The sequence below is a fragment of the Aristolochia californica genome, unplaced genomic scaffold (genome assembly GCF_029961685.1).
Source record: "Aristolochia californica isolate CCGP_79_NKW_82.1479 unplaced genomic scaffold, dmAriCali1.0.hap1 SCAF_13, whole genome shotgun sequence".
Taxonomy (NCBI): domain Eukaryota; kingdom Viridiplantae; phylum Streptophyta; class Magnoliopsida; order Piperales; family Aristolochiaceae; genus Aristolochia; species Aristolochia californica.
Window position 1 is genome coordinate 8,219,076 of NW_027181804.1, and position 19,515 is coordinate 8,238,590.

General features: G+C 36.4%; 1 protein-coding gene and 1 non-coding gene across 8 annotated transcripts; both read right to left on the bottom strand.

The window, feature by feature from the left end:
- Positions 1–258: 258 nt before the first annotated feature.
- LOC137948179 (putative pentatricopeptide repeat-containing protein At1g16830) lies at positions 259–18,841 on the bottom strand. Of its 7 annotated transcripts, none has more exons than XR_011111591.1 (6): positions 18,611–18,841; positions 16,042–16,216; positions 15,228–15,311; positions 6,306–6,411; positions 3,214–5,430; positions 259–498 (listed from the first exon to the last, which is right to left on the bottom strand). XR_011111591.1 is itself a non-coding variant. In XM_068794163.1 (6 exons), exon 6 carries the CDS (start codon positions 4,636–4,638, stop codon positions 3,421–3,423), a length of 1,218 nt encoding a protein of 405 aa, XP_068650264.1. In that variant the 5' UTR covers positions 4,639–4,905; positions 5,007–5,430; positions 6,306–6,411; positions 15,228–15,311; positions 16,042–16,216; positions 18,611–18,841; the 3' UTR covers positions 2,963–3,420. The 7 variants fall into 7 exon arrangements, 6 of the variants coding, with proteins under 6 accessions (XP_068650264.1, XP_068650263.1, XP_068650265.1 ...); XM_068794163.1 differs by lacking the exon at positions 259–498 and having other exon boundaries at positions 2,963–4,905; positions 5,007–5,430; XM_068794162.1 differs by lacking the exon at positions 259–498 and having other exon boundaries at positions 2,963–5,347.
- On the bottom strand, positions 7,534–7,606 carry TRNAR-ACG (transfer RNA arginine (anticodon ACG)). The gene has a single exon. It is a non-coding gene; the product is annotated as a tRNA-Arg (tRNA).
- Positions 18,842–19,515: the final 674 nt, after the last annotated feature.

A 19,515-nucleotide genomic window follows, 5' to 3' on the forward strand; every position in this document is an offset into this window, starting at 1 on the left:
GGTAAGTCTTTCTAATTTTTACCTTTCATGGGATACACCCCTCTGAGAAGATAGAGGTATGTGAAATTATACAAAAACTCAATAGATCTCAATCAATTTTGTGGATCTTCTAAAGAATGAATTTTCCCTCTATGAGTCATGCACTGTTAAATTTCTGGAAAAGATAACAACTTGATTGACTATTGTAATTTGAGTACATGAATCCTTATTTATAATAGGAAAAGTAATAAAATCAAATTACAATTAAAGTACCATTGTTCCAATTACACCCAATGTCTAACACTTAAAGATAAGTTCTAACATAATTGAATAATTCAACATAAATATAAGATTAGCATAACTAAAACACCTTTCAACTAAGACTCTTCTATGAGACCTCTTTCTGTGAGACTCCTGTAAGACTTCACCATATTAATTTTGTCTCTGTGAGATCCATGTAAGAGCCTTCCATATCTTCTCTTCAACACTCCCCCTCAAGATGGAGTTTATAACTTCGACCTGCAATGAAAATGATTCTTGGTCTTTAATTTTCCTTACAGCAAAAAAATCTTCATAGAAGCAAAAACTTCATCTTTTGTGCTCCCTATTTCTTGAATATTTTGGTTACATAAAAATTACCACAACATGTGGAACAAAATACTTTTTTTCTTGTACTTCTTCTTCTACTTCTCCACCTAAATCTAGGGATAAAAAGGACATGGATAACCAACTTGGACAAAACACAATATGGAAGAAGAAAGTTACTCCTAGCCTGAAGAAAAAGCTCGAAAAAACTAGCCCAACTTTAGGGGTTAAAAAAGAGACTACTCACTTTTTAAGGTTAGCTCAAACACAAATCACCTCTTGGGTGAAGAATAAAAGACTTGACTCAAGTTGGATGTTGGGCACACTCTTGTATTTTTCAGATAGTGTGTCTAAACATTGCTCTAAAGTGATAAAAACACAAATTGATAAAGCGAAGATACTGTAAAGGAGTCAATCCCTCCAGCATGAAGGAAGAGAAAAAGATTCAAATCCTAGTTATATTGAGTTTTGAAAAGAAAAAAGGAGTCGACCCCACAGTGGAAGTCGAGCCCAATAGGCAAATGAAGTCAAATACCAATAACAGAAGAGTCTTGAAAAAATAAAGGAGTTGACCCTTCAATAGGAGTACACTGCATAATGCATGTAAAAAGCAAAAAAGTAGTTGAACCCTAGTGGCAATAACTTTTTGAAACAAAAAAAAAGGACCGACTCCTGTACAAAAGAGCATACAATAAAAATTGAATTACATGGGGAGGACTCAACACCATCTTAGTGAAAAAAATAAAAAGCATTTCGCTCCACCAAATAGTGAGTTTTGAATAAAAAAAAGGACTCGATGTTGGCCTAGGTGACTTCGCAAGAGGAGAGGTGAATTCAGATATAAAATAAAATTTAATTACTTTTAATGAAATTAAAAACAAATATATAGGCAAAATAGAAGGCACATACACACAACCATAAAGAGGCAAAGATTTGTTGTAATCACTACCCAAGAACCCTTGCTCAAAACAATTTCACTATCTCGCTCTAGTAGTGAAAGTACAAAGAGATTCCAACTCTAGTAGGTACTTCCTTTCTAAATTCAAGGCTCTAGAATGCCAATTATTCTAGCTATCAACATGAAAATATAAAAGAAAAATAAAAAATTACACCTTTCTTTTAGAGAGATGGATTTTATCCTAATGAGATCCAAGTTTAAGCACGTGGAATAAGATGTGCGGAGCTTAATGGAACTAGGAATGCTGAGAAAATTGTAGAAAATCTAGAATATATGCAATTTTTGGGTTTTTCCTCGTGAAAATGGGTACAATTCAAATTTAAAGCACAAAAATTTTTCTTCAAAGGTTTGATATGTCAATATATGCTCAATGAATGCTCCTCTATGAGATTGGGAGGTTATTTAAAGTTTTATAGAAAAAAATATTTTTTACTATTTTCAAAAAACTATAAAAAATAGATGATTGATCATACCTTTTCATTGATTGATCATGACTTTTTAACTACTATTTTTTTAGTTCTTTTGGCCCAATGATCAATCTTGGCATCAATCAACCACTTTACAACCATTTGAAAAATATGTTGATAGATCATGCCTCCTCGATTGTTTGATTATGCCTCCTCAATTAATTGATCATGCTTTATAAAATAGTCTAGCAATGTTCTATATAAGTGATCGTACTACAATGGATGATCAACCATACCCTTCAATTATTGATCAAGCTTTATAAATCCTGTGTAGCAACATTCAGTATGGTTGATCATTCTACTAATCGAATGATTGATTAGCTTATTGCTAGCATACAAAAATAAGTTCTAAACCTCATATAGGCCACAATTAAGGGTTTTGAAGTTTTCAAAATATTTATATGTAATTAAAATATATTTTTTGAAAATATTTCATGTCCTAATGCTTTTCTTGAATTCAAATATCTGTATTATACAAAAGCATGAGAATTGAACTTCCAAGTGAAATTAATATTTGGTGAAAACTCATGTTATAATTACAAAACCTTTCCAAAACCTTTCCAAAATATGAGTATGATGATTTTGATTATGTTTTGAAAATATGAATGACCTAATGCTTCTTAACATACATGTACTTAAGAATTGAAAATCGGAATCACTAATTAATAACAATGAGAAAAAGGAAATTCATTAAAAGGCTCCCAAAGAAGGGAAAGTACAAAGATTTAATGGTACAAAAGACATGGCAGAAAGAAAAGCAAGGGAGTTTAATGTTACTCAGTGCTTAATTATGAGAAACTAATTTGAAATGGCTGGCACCAGAACGTTTCTAGAGTTCATTAAAAAAATTACACTTAAAAACCAGTGAAATAATTATTTCTCTTGGAGAAGACAATAAATATCTTATGCTACTAACCCATCAACTTGATACTCAAGGACATCCACACGTAAACTGATTGAAACTAATAAATCTGAATTGAACCTTATTACTGAAAACTTGTATGCCTAGTTTCCTGTAAGGACAATTAAACATATTTCTGAAAACAAAGGCTGTCACATTGTCTAATCTGCTCACAGCTATAATATTCTAAGTATAAGGCCCTAAAATAAAATATACTAGGCTCCTTACAAACACAAAGGAATAAACTCCACCTCTTAAATATTTTTCTGTGTTACATAATTCATTCAATATTAGCATGATGAGCAGATGAGAAATAGCCATACCTTCAGCAGCCAATTGACCATTTCTGCAGCAAGCACCAAATTGGATTCAGTTGACAGCAAAGTCTTCATAAGCGAATTGCCTCAGGCTTCTCAGGACCTTACATATTCACAACAAACTGCTGCTAGGAATCCATGCTACTATCTGGAAAGGGGGCAACAAATTTGTCAAACCTCTCTGAAGCATCCCCACAGATAAAAACCTTAAACTCACAAAAATTCTTTCAACAATTGAGATGCATCATCTATCGCTCCTGCATGGCAGAGTCTTTCATACAATATAGAGAAAGCATATTTACTGATCTTGAAATCTGAATTGCGCTTTTCAAGAAAAATACGGAAAGCTGATTTTGCACGATGTGATTTGCAAAGGAAAATAATAATTGCATTAAGTGAAATAGAGTCCAGAGCAATTCCATCAACATCCATATCTCCTACCAATTGGTGGACGGCATAAATATTTCCACGCTTACAAAGACCACATAACATCACATTGTATGTATATACGTTTGGAACTAAACCTGCTAACTTCATCTCTTTAAACAAATGACAAGCCTCAGCAATTTCATCGCCCAAAAAAAGACCATTGATAGCAACTGTATATGAGACAACATCAAGAGAGTAATTTTCTGCTACTGCCTTCTGGAATAACTGAAGAGCTAGATGAGTTTTTCCTACTTTTATCAATCCATCAAAAAGCACTGTATGGACATGAGCATCAAGACCAGGACTATGAACAATAGTGCTAGAATATACAGTAACTGCATCATCCGTCTTTCCAGATTTACACATGGCCTCTAATAATACTGTGTAACTAAAACGATCTGGCATAAATCCTCTGCTTATCATCTCTTTATAAAATGTCAAAGCTTCTAACGGGAACCCAGCCTTGCAGAGAGCATTTATTAGACTATTACAAATCACAAGATCTTCCAATACATTCATTTGTCTCACCAAATCGTACAATAATGTAAACTTCCTTGATGAACATAGACAGCAGACTATTGAACAAAATGTGTACGAGTCAGGCTTAATATTTTTGCTGGGCAAACTGAGGAAAATTTGAAATGCATCATCATGCCTGCCTGCTTTGCTGAGACAGTCAATTAACATGTTATAGAAAACCACATCAAAAGAACACCCTTGGCAGTCCATAACTTCCAGTAAACCAAGAGCTTGGTCAACCATATTCAATCCAAAAAATCCTTTAATCAAAGATGTATACGTGACCACATTAGGATTAAATCCACTGGCCATCATCTTACCCAATAATCCTTCAGCTAAAGCAACTTCACCACTTCTACTGAACCCGTCAATCAAAATGTTCCAAGTAGTAAGTGATATCGGATATCCCAATCTAAACATCAAACCTAGCACTTTTAAAGACTCATTCATCCTACCAACCTTGCAGAAACAATTCAAAATCATTTGAAAAGATCCAGCAATTGGAAAAAAAACCCTTTTTCACCATATCCCCCAAATTATCTCGGACTCTTAACCAATCATTTATCTTACAAAGGTTTTGAATCATAATATTAAATGTCAAGAAATTTGGGAATTGAGTTTCTCTGAAAACCAACAAAGCCCTTCTCCACATGACCAATCCTGAAGAATATATCAATAACCATGTTCCGAGCAAATGTATTTGGAATATAACCAAAAGTAGGCATCTCATCAAACGCCTCCAGAGCCAATCTGTACATGGCACCATGCCAAGAAATCCTAATTAGAGCCAACAAAGTTTGCGCCTTCAAATGACATCCAATATTTTCTAATTCTCCAACAATAGCCCTTACCGATTTGAGTCTTTCAGCGAGGCGACAAACAACAGGAACAATATAATCAAACCCTTGCACATTGTGGAAGTAATTTGGCTGACGACCACACCACAAGAAGAAGCTTAATGCAATAATGTCTGAAGGACACAGAGAGTACATGCTACAAGCTGTGGAGTGATTTTAACTTTGGAGGTAGTTGGGATGTTGAGATCAAGTTTGCACGTATATATTTTCTCAGGTGTATGATATGTTGAAGCATGTGATTTAAGGGTACACATGCTTGAGGTGTTTGTTGTCTGTTTCAACACTGCTCATGAAAATGCCATCTTGGTAACATCCAAAACTCTCCAAAAGGTGGTCTGTACATGGGCAAATAATATTCAAAATTCAGGTTCCACCAAAATACGATTGATCCAGATCCTGTGAATTAGTTTTAGGATTTCTGAAGTTCAATAGTACAAGTTAGATATGGAAATTAAGAACTATACATGATATTTGTCTCAGAGTAGCAATAACAGAAAGCAAACAAAATTTACAAAACATTAAGACTTTCTCACTCAAATAAAGATGGCAAAGTTTTCTTCATCAGACTCTAGCTTCACTGGCTTATAATTTAATGATTCTTCAGAATATAAGTAGTATACTATCCGCCAAGCCTCCAACAACCCGAAAAGGGAAAAAAATTTAAGGTGCATTTTCTGTGTCAATCTTGTTTCCCCTGTTGAGCTAGTTGATGACCAACTGTTTTTCATATGCTTCGATAGAGTGTACTGGGTTTTGGGCTTCGATGAAGTAGCATCTTTTTCCTTGCAATTTCAAAAAAATTCAAGAAGAATATTTTTCTTATTCGCCTCCTTTATCGATAATTCTTAAGTCTCAAATTTAATGTTTCATTTGTGGTTTCCAAATACCCGAAAAATATTAGAATTGTGATTTAAACGTTTTGAATTACTAAGAACTAGTAAAGAAAAATAATTGGTGACTAAATATATATATATATATATATATATATATATATATATATATATAAAGAATTTAGAGGAGAACTATATAAAAATTTTACTTAAAAGATTCAATAAGCAAATATCAGAAGAAGGGTAGAAAAAACAGTTGAGAGAAAAGGTTTCAGAGCAAAGAGGATTTTCTGAAAGGAGAGACATGAGAAATCTGGTGTTATCGGGTGGAGTATAAAACAGAAGAGTTTGGATATCTGTTAACGCCAGAGAAGAAAATATTGGAGAACAGATTTTCGGCTTGAGAGATAAAAAAATGCGAAAAGTAAGCTATTTTCGGGTAGAAAGAGAAGACCAATCTCACCAGTCCCTGCAGCGAGGAGAAGAGAAGTCACCGGAAGAGCGGAACAGCCAGCACGAACTGAGAAAATGCCAGTCTTGGTAACATCCAAAACGCTCCAAAAGGTGGTCTGTACATGGGCAAATAATGTTCAAAATTCACGTTCCGCCAAAATACGATTGATCCAGATCCTGTGAATTAGTTTTAGGATTTCTGAAGTTCTATTGTACAAGTTAGATATGGAAATTAAGAACTACACATGATATTTATCTAAGAGTAGCAATAACAGAAAGCAAACAAAATTTACAAAACATTAAGACTTTCTCACTCAAATAAAGATTGCAAAGTTTGCTTCATCAGACTCTAGCTTCACTAGCTTATAATTTAATGATTCTTCAGAATATAAGTAGTATACTATCCACCAAGCCTCCAACAACCCGACGAGGGAAAAAATTTAAGGCGCACTTTTTGTGTCAATCTTATTTCCCTTGTTGAGCTAGTTGATGACCAACTGTTTTTCATATGCTTCAATAGAGTGTACCGGGTTTTGGGCTTCGATGAAGTAGCATCTTTTTCCTTGCAATTTCAAAAAAATTCAAGAAGAATATTTTTCTTATTCGCCTCCTTTATCGATAATTTTTAAGTCTCGAATTTAATGTTTCATTTGTGGTTTCCAAATACCTGAAAAATATTTGAATTGTGATTTAAACGTTTTGAATTACTAAGAACTAGTAAAGAAAAATAATTGGTGACTAAAAAAATATATATAAAGAATTTAGAAGAGAACTATATAGAAAATTTTACTTAAAAGATTCAATAAGCAAATATCAGAAGAAGGGTAGAAAAAAGCAGTTGAGAGAAAAAGTTTCTGAGCAAAGAGGATTTTCTGAAAGGAGAGACATGAGAAATCTGGTGCTATCGAGTGGAGTATAAAACAAAAGAATTTGGATATATGTTAACGCCAGAGAAGAAAATATTGGAGAACAGATTTTCGGCTTGAGAGATAAAAAAATGAGAAAAGTAAGCTATTTTCAGGTAGAAAGAGAAGACCATTCTCACCAGTCCCTGCAGCGAGGAGAAGAGAAGTCACCAAAAGAGCGGAAGAGCGGACACGAACTGAGAAAGCAAAAGTCCAGTTTCAATAGAATAATAAGGTAAGAGGACGGGCAATTCGAAAGATGAAGGATATGGTAGATTTCATTAGAATGAGACACACGTGATAGTTAAAGAAAAAGTTTGAAATTTTATGTAGCGACTCCACTGGGGATTGAACCCAGAATCTCTGGTTCCGTAGACCAGCGCCTTATCCATTGGGCCATGGCGTTGCAGATGTTTAGTTAAATTACTTTATCCTTAGACCATGCACAAGTGATTAATATGGCCCACATCACTCCTAATTACAATTTTTTTTTAAATTACTTCCTATTCAATAGACGTTATCCTTCCCTATTCAAATTAAAACCCCAAAATTACGAGATCACTGCTTTCTCTAAACAGCAGGGAAACGTCTTGGACCAGGTAGTAACCTCACCTTTAAGAGTCTGTTCAAGGGATGAGCTCTCTTATCTATCAATGGAAAGGTCTTAATGCGTTGAATTTCATCTCGTTTTCGTTTCAGTCTTATTTGCAATTATTTTATTTCCCCCGATTTCCGTGGAGTTGTAATTAGGAAGAATTAGAGAGCAGCAATAAAGAGTGGCTCTGTTTCCAGAATTGTTTGATGGAGCGAGCACCTGCATTCTCACATGGTGAAATTTTGAAGTTTTTTTTCACTGTTTTGCAATTCTGTATCTCAGTGACTAGAAGGTGAATTGAAAATATTTCCTTGGCCAAGTTCCTAAACTATAATCTAGTTCTGAAATAATTTTGATCAAAGAATTTTCAGGAAGAATTGCCAACACTGAAAATCAGTCTTCACTCCTCTTCTTCGAGTTGCAAAGTCGGGACGGAATAATCGCCCCTCTTGCCTCCTCTCATGTCCACTCTCCATGACTCCACTTCTCTCATCTTCTCTAACAAATCGAGAGAATAAGAAAACTCTCGAATCTGGAGGGATACCCTATTTCAACAGTGCCCTATTTTTTCAACAGCCTCTTCAATCAATCGGTAGCACTTCCCGGGGACGAGGTCTTCCTGTCTCCATTAGGGATCCTCAATCTTTTGGGAAGAAATGATGGCTCTATTGTGTGGTTTCTGTTTTGCGTACCCTTTATATGGAGTTTCCGATAAAATTATTTCCCTTTCAAATCTTGTTTCAGATGCATGAGCAAGGTTCATAAGGCTTCAGACCCTGCTGCAAGGGTATGATTCTTTCATTTTGTGAAGTTTAGTTAAGTTTAGATTTCTTTTTGTTCTAAATTTCTGTATTTGATTTTAATAATCTTTTTTTTTTGGCTATGTCTACTTGTCTTTTAAGTTAAAATCTTTTCGATGACAAGATCAAAGTGCATTTCAAGCTCATCGAAGGTGCTGGAAACACTTTAACCTTGTGCCTGTAATTAATTTCTGTTTTTTAATTTAAGGGTTTGAGGATTTGATGCACAGCCTTTCAATTCTTGTCTGTTTGCAAATCTTTGAATATCTTTTGAGGATTTGAGGCATAGCCTTTCAATTCTTGTTTGTTTGCAAATCTCTGAATATCTTTTGAGGATTTGGTTGTGCTGTGATGTACTTTCTTTCTATTGGCTGAAGTTTTATAATCGAAGAAATTTAGGCTCTGTTGATTTTTTTGTTCTGTACTTCCTTGATTGAGAAAATATTTTTGCTATTAATGTTCTAGCAATTCATACTTGTTCATGTGGAATCGATCGAATTTTAAGTTGAACGGTGTGATTGATATTCTAAAGTTAATTTTGAAAGTTATACTGTTTTCGTCTTGTAGGCGATTATCTCAGAGCTCTCAAAATTGGTGTCTTTGGAAGTGTCAAATGATGATCGAATTTCATTTCACTGAACAATTTTAGTATCAGTGTGAAATAATTTTTAAAACTATTCTGCACACTAATCATCACGGTTTACTGGAAGTGTCTACCTGGATTTTTATCAATATATAAACACTGCCGTAAATTTTATATTCTCATATAACTGTGTACAGATTAGGTGCAACAGATTAGGTTATTTGTTAATTAAACTGTGATCTTTATGTTGTTGGAAAGTCAATGTCCATCAAGATTAATTCAGATTGGTCGCCTTATTTACAGATGTTTATACATACACTGAAATCTTTAACTTTTATATAGCAGACAGAGGAAATGAACCCAGGTTGAGCGTGGACACTGACTACAGCAACAATATAGGCAGTTATTGGTTGCATCCAGGTAGTGGTCAGCTGCCATGGGTGTCACCATCCGCCCTCTTGCTGGGCTGTCTGCAGCATATGGACCAGGCTCCAGTATGCGTTAATCATGGTTATGATTTTCTCAAACCCAAGCAGGAGAATGAGTCGATGTTGAATAACGGATTGGGTGGAGACCAACCATTGCTTGATTTAGACTTTAGTGATATGCAGTTTGAAGACTATGGGAAAGACAACAACTGATGGATTACGGTTCTTGTGGGCAGTATGATTTTTTTTTCTTTTAGGATATCTTGAGATCTGTTATAGTTTTCGAGTTGGCCAGAACAGATACTCCGTGAAGTTTTAGAGATAGAAATTTTACTTGCAGGATTCCTATACTACAAAACCATATGGGGAGGAAGTTGAATGCGTTCTCTTCTTCTAGTTTGGCATCTAGAAAGTTTTTAAGTGTTGAATTTTTGTTACATTCTTTATTGTTGTAGTGAGGGTCGCTGTACAAAAATGTAAATACTAGGCACGTCTGTAGGTTTTTTATGTCTTTGGGGGGAAGACACTAAATATATGTTTCTCTTTGTGGGAGTGCTAAGGCATTGCTTGGTGGTCATGTACAGCAATTTTATGTAGAGGTTATGCCCAATTTTATGTAGAGGTTATGCCCAATATTATGTAGAGGTTATGCCAAATTTTATGTAGAGGTTATGTCTAATTTTAAGTAAAATTTATGCATAATTTTATAGAGTTTATTTGACATGTATTTTATGCAAAGTTTTAAATGTAGGTTGGAGCTCAAATTCGGCTCGAACTCGAGCTCGGTTAAAATTATTGGGTTCGAGCTTGATTACAATTTTAGGCTCGAGGCTAGGCTCGACTCGAGTTTGAGTTCAAAATATTTAAATCAAACCTTGCTCGAACATAGACAAGTTCGGGCTCGGCTCGATTCGATGCCACCCCTACTTACAATAAGGGATTGAAGGGAAACCCCCTCTTCAGGTAGAGAAGCAGCCAAGAAGTTGGCCGACCGCGGAACATGAGTCCAAATACAACTTGTTAGAAGATGGGCTCAAGCCCACACATCCAAGAGAAGTGGTATCATGGTAAATAAGAAGACTTATCATAAAGATGGCACAAGAATGTAATTAGTCAAGGAGGAACATGTCTACTTATGTCTTTTCTTATGTAAAGCTTGTAGCCCTAAGGGCATTGTAGACATTGTAACATTCTCTCTAAAACTATAGATAAAGGCCCTTGGCTTGGAGTAGAGCATTCAAGCTCCTCCCCTTCTCTTAATTCATCCAAGCTCTCTCTTAGCCTAAAGGCTCTCTCTCTCTCTCCCTTTTTCTCTTCTCTTCTTCTTTTCTTCTCCTCACCCTCTCTTACTTTGCTCGAGGTTCTAATCACGGGATCCTAAATTCAACACAACTTATATCAGAAAAGAGGTCCAAATTTTCAAGGAAAGAAGACCAGTGTTTCCAAGGGGGGTTCTGGGATTCTGAAACCTAGAGAATGATTGTGCTGGAATCGCCTTCTATACATACAAGTCCTCAGATAGAATCCTTGAAAATTTGGAGCCCTAGTCGCAGGCTAAGGAGCTCGGTAGTGGTTGAGTCTCCAGTGATTATCCGTCCTCTGTAACTTGCAACTGTTACACCTTCATGGGTTCTAAAAAACCCCCAAATTCCAGCTGGACTCGGACAGCCAATGTGCTGCCATCAAAGTTTAGTTTAATGACCCCAATTGAAGGAGGGGTTCACTTTTTAACATTGATGTCTGGGGTCAGAGGTCTGAGCAATTACTCTCCAATCCCCTCTCTTTGCCCCACCACTGAGATTTTGAAAGTCCTTTTGGGTAGCAATCCAGGCAAAGGATGGCATTAGTGATGTTGTTAATTACTTGATCACTGCCACTGTATTTACTCTCAAAATGTCTTCTAGTTCGCTCAAGCCATATTTCCCTAGGGATATGTGCTAGGCCAGCCAAAAGAAGAGCCTTTCCAAGTTTGGGGAGGTTGCATCCAGAAATCCATGACATAAGGTTGTCGAGGCTGCTCAAAAGACATGTTGCGATGCCCAACTTGTTAAGTGAGACTATATGTTCCAAGAGAAGGTGCAGTGAAGCAGGTGATGGCCGATGCTCTTCTTCTTTGTTGCTACAAAGGGGGCAGAGGGATTGTGGTAGAATGGTGCTTCTTCTCCTCAAGTTTTTAAAGCTCAGGATCCTCTCCCATAAAGCTCCCCAGATGAAGAAACAAATCTTCAGTGGGGCAGAGAGCTTCCGTGCTATATTGGCTATGTGTGAGGTCTGGCTGTTCCCACCAACGAGCATCAGACATGCAGAGGATGCAATGAACTCACCTTTGTCTGCCGATGTCCATATGAGTGTCACTAGTTTGGTCTCTCAAGTGTTCACAATCTAAAGTGGTCAGAAGTCTTCCTACATCAATTGATTCTTCATCATTAAGGGCTCATCCAAATCCCAAACTCACACAATTTTCCCTTGGAGTTTTGAATTGTTACACCTGGGTGTGCAGTAAATTTGTAACAACGTTGGAATCAGAGCATGGGAGGATTTCCCAGTCCACCAACCTGTCCGGAATTTGACAGTGTCTGTTTTTCCAGCGTAGAAGTTCATCCTGCTTAGGAATTTGGGAAGGAGAAGAAAGATGGTTCTCCAAATTGCTGAGAGCCATCTAAGTCGACCACCCTCTAGCCACCAATTGCCATCTTCACTCCTAGTTTGGTGGTCACAATTCCACGCCATATAGCTTGCTTGTCCATATTGGATTTCCAGAACCAATTGAGAAGAAGGGCCTGGCTGGTTCCTTTCATAGATCTGATTCCTAGGCCTCCCATCTCCTTCGATTTACAGAAATCTCGGCATTTCACAAGGTGATGTTTGCAACCTTTGCTCCGCCTCTCCACACAAATCGACCACCCATCTGTATTTTTTTTCTTTTTCAATATTGTAAACCACACATTCCTAAACTTGATCCCAACAGAATTGAGTGCACAGCAGAATTTTGTTGAATGGAATTCTATATTGTAGAAATATTTGCACTAGGTAGTAAGATTCTAGTGGCAGGTGCTTCTAACAAAAAGATTCTAGTGACAAGATTTCCAACTCAAAACACCCCTCCAAAAAATCACTGAAAAACATTTGGGTGGGTGCACTTTTTTAGTTCAAATTTGTAAACAAACATTCCTAAACTTCATACCAACAGGATTGAGTCTCTCTTCGATGGCCTTCTACACAACAATGATATCAATGTCTCCATCATCTTTAAAAGAAAATGCATTTTATAAATAGCATGTTTTGAGAGGGCATTGGAGAGAGAGGGCTTCTTTCTCCTCTCCCAGATCTATCTCTTGACTCAATGAAACCCCCTAGGTATGGGTGGCTTAAGATTTATTTCAATGAAAGCTTTATCAGGCCGGGTGGGAGGGGGAGGGGTCTTCACATATCATCTGGGTAACATCATTCACATATATTCGGCTCCTCTCCCAGATCTATCTCTTGACTCAATGAAACCCCCTAGGTATGGGTGGCTTAAGATTTATTTCGATGAAAGCTTTATCAGGCCGGGTGGGAGGGGGAGGGGTCTTCACATATCATTTGGGTAACATCATTCACATATATTCGGCTCCTTCCAGGCATTGTAATCCTATGGAGGCAACGTCCCATGCTCTTCTTTGGGGAATAAAATGTTTTTGCAAATCCTTTCTTGCCCTCTAAAAGTAGAAGACAATTCACCATTGATTATTGGTTGGTTTCAGTCAAATGGAATTCCACCATGACATTTGTATATATTCTTTATGAGATTCGTGATAGCAGTAGCCAGTTTCTGATTTCTTGGTTTCATAAACTCTAGAAGTGCTAATTCGTTAGCTGATCAGTCAGCTCAACTTGGGTTTGCTCAATTGGATTTGGTAGTGAAAGATCATTTCCAAAAGTTTATCCCAGCCAATGTATTTTTGTGGCTTTGTTCTGCAGCATTTCGTAGCCTAGTCTATCTTGCATTTTTGTATATTCTTCTTCCTTTTTTAACAAATTTTGGCTGTTTCCAAATAAAATCTTATGCAAATATTTTCCTTATTACAACTCCAGGACACAAGATTTACCTTCCAACATTGAGCCTAAGCATCTCCCTTACCTTATTTTGAGAATGCTTCTCCACTGGATCGTATACCTAATGTTGGTCCTCTTCCGCAAGTTTACTCATGACAAGATACAAGTGTGAACATCACAATCCTAGTCTTCCAGAAGAGCCTGTCAAACCATTTCCTTCTCTGACACAAACACCTTTTATATAATGTTTTGATGTCCCTATTGCCTAGAGAAAAATGTATAAAATCTTGTACTTACCGTGTAAATACTTCCTAAAATCTTGTACTCGACCTTAAACAACTTTGAAATACATATCATATTTCTAAACTTTGTGCGCATAAAACCACCAATGTCCTTAAATCTCGACAAAGTACTCCATGAAGCAACCTGGAGAGGGCAATCCCCTAAGACCCATGATATAACCACTACAGAATCACCCTCAGTGATCAAAGGGTTCAAGAATCTCTCAAAGTATAGTCCAAGACCAAGAAGAAGAGGTTGAGAATCTCTCCAAGTGTAGTCCAAGTCCAAGAAGAAGAGCTATGAGCTCAGCCATAGAGGACTCACTATGCCCAAAAGGCACAAAGTAGACAAAGAGAATCAACCCCGTAGCATCCTTGACCCTTCCCCCAAGCTAGACCAATGTAGGACAATTTACCCACTGCATCCTCGAAAAACCATCTTGAACTAAGAACAGTTATGGGCCTTTGACCTAGAAGACTTTCTATCCTCTACTAAGGATGTATGTCTATTTATTCACCCAAAGATTCTAATACTAAAGCCAAAGGTTGATGATAGAGAGGCAATTTGATGAATTTAAGAGGTATAAATAGACAGTTCTGTTGAAGAGAAGATATAGAAAAATCTTACATGACTCTCATAGAAAAAAAATCCCATAATAAAAGAATCAACATGACAGTCTTAAAAGAGTCTCATGGGAGGAAGTACCACAAAAAGAGTTTCAATTATGAGGTTTTTGACTTCTATAAGTTTTTTTATTTTAGTTGCTTACTTTCGTTTTTTTAAATAGTTGTTTACTTTCGTTGTAACTAAGAATTTTAATTTGGGTGTAACTGGAACATAGATAATTTAATTATAATCTAATTATAGGTGTTTCATATATAATACGTGGAGACCTAACATACTCAACATACACCATTAATGAATTATTTTACGCTGCTAAAATTTCAATATGGTATCAAAGCAGGTTTTGTGATTTGACTTTGTCAACATAAAGAAGCTACGTAAGTTTAAAGAACAAAATAAGAATAGTAAATCCTCTTTTGCTTGCATTCTTTAGTCTCCCCTTCCTATTGTGGGGGTTCTCTGTTTTTTCACTCATGCATAATAAAATTTCATTCACTTTTCAAAAAAAAAAAAAAAACTTATTTTTTGAAAATATGAATAGTAAAATTCCCTTTTGATGTAGAGAAAATCATCTATCTAAATGAAACGAGAGAAAAAAAGCATAGTATCATGCCACTCAAAACAGAGGAAAATATAGATAACTTGTCTACTAAAGAGGAGGTGGAAGCAAAAGATGTTACCTGGCCCCTGCTAACCATCTCCATTTTTTTAAATTTTTTCATAGCATCGATATTGCCAGAGTACATATCTCAACAAAGCCTAACCTGTGTAGAAAACAAACAATAAGCAGCTTAGAAAGCCTGCCAACAAGAGGATCAAAAAAAAAAAAACAGAGAAGCAAGTGAATAAAGGCATCAAACAATGATAGGAAGGAGATATTATCAACATTTTGTCAAGGCTAAACTGAGAAGATACTGTCCAGAACAAAGATAAGATGCTCTATAGCTGTCCATTAGCCACATCACATATACTAGAATATTAAAACTCTGAGAAAAAGTCCTTTTTTTCCTTTTTCACAAACAAACATAAATTTAGATGTGCTAACCTTTTTCGGTGACACCATAACCCATCTCAGAGAGATGGCAGTGGATTCCTTCCGAAAAGGCTTAAGGAGAAACCCCGTCAAGGGATGGGGCAGCAAGGGAATGGAAAAACCCCAGGTCACTAAAAAGTTACTGTAGTGGTATAAAGGTTTTCAAAAAAAAAAAAAAAAAAAAAAGTTAAAACATGGTAGCAGAGAGCACGTTTACATGTCAAAGGCCTGAGTAAAACAGATTTTCATGTCAGAAGCCAAGAGCTGAACAGGAAAATCATGTCGCATGAAAGAGCCAGTACAGACCAGAAATTCACTTCTTAAGAGCTTGTCCCAACTCTGTCATCTCTCTCTCTCTCTCTCTCTCTCTCTCTCTCTCTCTCTCTCTCTCTCTCTCTCTCTCTCACACACACACACACACATGCACTTGACAAAAAAAAAACAATGAACTGTAATCTGACCTCTCCAAAAGCTCCTCTTCCAATAATAGTCAATAGTTCAAAATCATCAACACAAATCTTGTGCCTTTTAAGTCTTATAAACTCAGTTTCCTTCCACTCCAGATCCTTGATGAGATTCATCTACTCCTCTTGAGACACACCTGAAGAAGCTAGTTGTCTCTCAAGAATCCAATGCCTACAAGAAATATGAAATGGTTCAAGAATGTTAAGTAGAGAAAGAGTGAAGGTAGGAACCAGGATTGTCTAATTAATCATGTACCAAATATCTTTTTTTAATTATTCTGAAAGATGGGAATCCTGATTAAGCGAAGCCTGTGTTTGTCCACTGACAAGGCTCCAACAAGCATAAGCCGTATAATATTGACCTTTAACTTCTAAAAAATTGTGTTATATTTAAGTCCACAAACTTTGCAGAGGACTTCTTGCTAGAACAGAAGAAACTTTACTGATAAGGAAACTTAGACGCTACAATATTAAAAAGATAAAGAAGATAAATGAAAAGGACAAAAAATGCAGGAGGGCAAAAGATAAAATTGGAAATTCCACAAGTCAAGAAGAAAGAATCTCTAATGAATCCTTCCCTAACAGGCGATCTCACTTCATTATGCAAATACCAAGGCATTCAGCAGATCTCCTTAAAAGAAGAATACAGTGATAAATATATTCTGATATTTTGTCATCTGCATGAAAATTTATTTGAAAGAACTTTTTTTTTTTTAAATAGTTATTCGAAAGAACTTGAAACAACTAATGTTAACAACTTCTCAAGATAGGTAGCTATTTTTTGTTTCACTGGTTTTAAAACACCCTTCCATTTCGGCAAATTCAACATCAGCACTTGCCCTCCTGCCACCATCCCAAGCTTCACCCACGAGCATCATTCATGGCCTCTCTCGAAACAGGAAGTTGGTCGGGAAGGCAGTTATAGCTGCTGCTTCCTGAGGTCTGTAGAAAGAATGAAATAACAGAACTTCTAATAGGCCCTCAAGATCATTGGAAAGGGCTACTGAATGCATTGTACAATCAATCCACTCTGAGTCTGGTGAAAGCAAATGCCTACCTACCACTCTACCAAGCTCACATACGATCAAGAAAATGGCATCTCTCTCTAAATTATAAAAATCAAAATCCCACCACGACAGCATCCCCTCCTTTGCTTGCCCCCCAACTGGATCTCTTAAATCAAACTCTTGTGAAATTTTAATTTGCAACCCTCGGTAGGAGATCCACGACCTCCATTGGCACTGTCCTGTGGCGTACTCTGGTGCTGCAGGCTCCTGTAACTCAGTGGAAGAAAAAGCTCTTTTCGAATACATAAGTATTCACTGCATTACTCGGATCTAGTGGGAACTGAAGGTGACTCAGCCTTAGTCTTAGGCTGGCTTCAGCAAAAACCATTCTCCCACCCACCCCCACCTCCACTTAGAGAATAAGGCTGGTCTTTGATGAGATCATTTGCTCCATGTTAGATGCATCTAGTAATCATGCTCTAAGGTCTATTATTCTCTGACCCCCTTGCTAAAGAGAAGGGTCTCTTGACAAAAGGTAATTGTTGAAAGCTCCATCCAAACTAATGGTTGATCACTCTCCACTCCCTCTTCTCCCGTAAGTCTTCATCATAATTTAATGAAAATTCATAAATTTATAAAAGAAAAGGCATTCCATCATTTTTATCTATTTTCCTTATAGTTGGAATTTCTAAACAAAGGCAAGAATTTCAAAGAGAAACTTTCTAGTAACATATATCTCAATAATAATTAATTGGTTAACTATTCAAAGATAAGCTAGTTACCGAATCTTTTTTATAGCAAAAGTCATGATCTACCTTTAAAAAGAAGACAAGCCGAATTTGTTAAAAATTAGGGAAAATGTTAAAGACAGCAATCGCAATAATGTTTATTAAAGAATTGTAAGGAAGTGTTCGGAATCAACTGATCTTCTCAACTTATGAAAATATCAGCGTCCCTCGATAACAGAAGCTGCAGTGATAAGGGAAACTATCATTTGTAGCTTTTGAAAGGAAGACCTGAAACTGCAAATTTTACATATGTACAGTAACTTGTTCGACAAGCTTTATTAAATGCCTATTCTGTTAAATAATTTTCCAAAAAAATAAATTGCATAAAAAGGGTAATTTTAACTTCAACCAACTATCCACTAGTTGCATAATCGAAGGAATACACGGCACCTAGCAAATACAACGAAAATAAGAAATGAAAACTACAATGCAATTCGAAATAAAGTATACGAAGACCAAAATAAATTAATTAATTATTAAAATTAAGAGAATGCAGAGTAAACCAACACTTATCACAATTCGTATGAATCAGTATGCATTGATCAAAACAATTTACCAGCTCCAATTCTTAAATTTCCATAAATATATCATATCAACATCCTCGGGACAGGAAAAACCATAACTGAAGAGAAAAATACGAATAGCACCTACGCAGACAATCCGAAAGCAGCAGGAACACGAGAAAGAAAAGTACGAAACCAAAACACAAAATTACCATAAATTAGAAAACAGAAAATAAGAAAAAGGACCAAAAAGATCACGAGAGCCTACCGTTCCTTCCTTTCCTGTATATTCTTCATTTGAGCTTTGTAATGGTTTTCAATATACTGCTTAGCAGCGGCAACCTTCTCCAAAGTCAGAGAAGACCCCAGAGTCTCCTCCGGCGTACCCTTGTCGTTCGGGTCACGATCCCCCCTCTCTCTTTCCTCACACCGTCTCTCCTCGTCCCCTTCACCGATTCCAAGCTCTCTCTCTCTGCGCTTAAAATCGATCAAACTCGCCTCTTTCTCTCTCCTCCCTCCCTTACCGTTATCTCTTCTGGATTTATTTACGGAGGTCGCATACACGGAATCCGTGTGTATGGATCTATCTGTACTTGGAGGAGGTCAGAGACTCAGAGGGAGCTGCATTAACAGCAATGGAGCATTTATTTCTTCAATTTTATATTTTAATTCGGTAAAAACAAAAAAAAAAACCTCTCCTTCTCTTTACAAAAAATAAATTAAATTACTTATAATAATTATAAATATATATATATATTTAATATTTTAAAAAAACATTATTTTATGGCACCTCAAGCTGAAATGTAGCGAAACCTAACTGTTCACCAACAACCCTCGCGCATTCCCTAACCGAGCAAGTGCTAGTGGGCCCCATTTCATTTTAATTTTGTAAATTATTCTATTAATTTTTATTTCTTTAGCCTCTCGTGATTAATCTAATACTCGTTTAATGATTGGTTGGTTATGAAAAGGGCCCACTATGCTATCAGGTTTTTCAGAAATCGGACGGCAGAGAAAAAACCTGAATTTCTGTTATTTTAGCTTTTTCTTTATTTGCTATTGCTAAGATTTCAAGGAGTGGATTTTAAGAATTACCGATTAAGCTGACGTAATGCATTGGGCTTTGTTAGTGGGCCTAATGCAGCACGTGACACGGATTCTTTAAGATTGAAT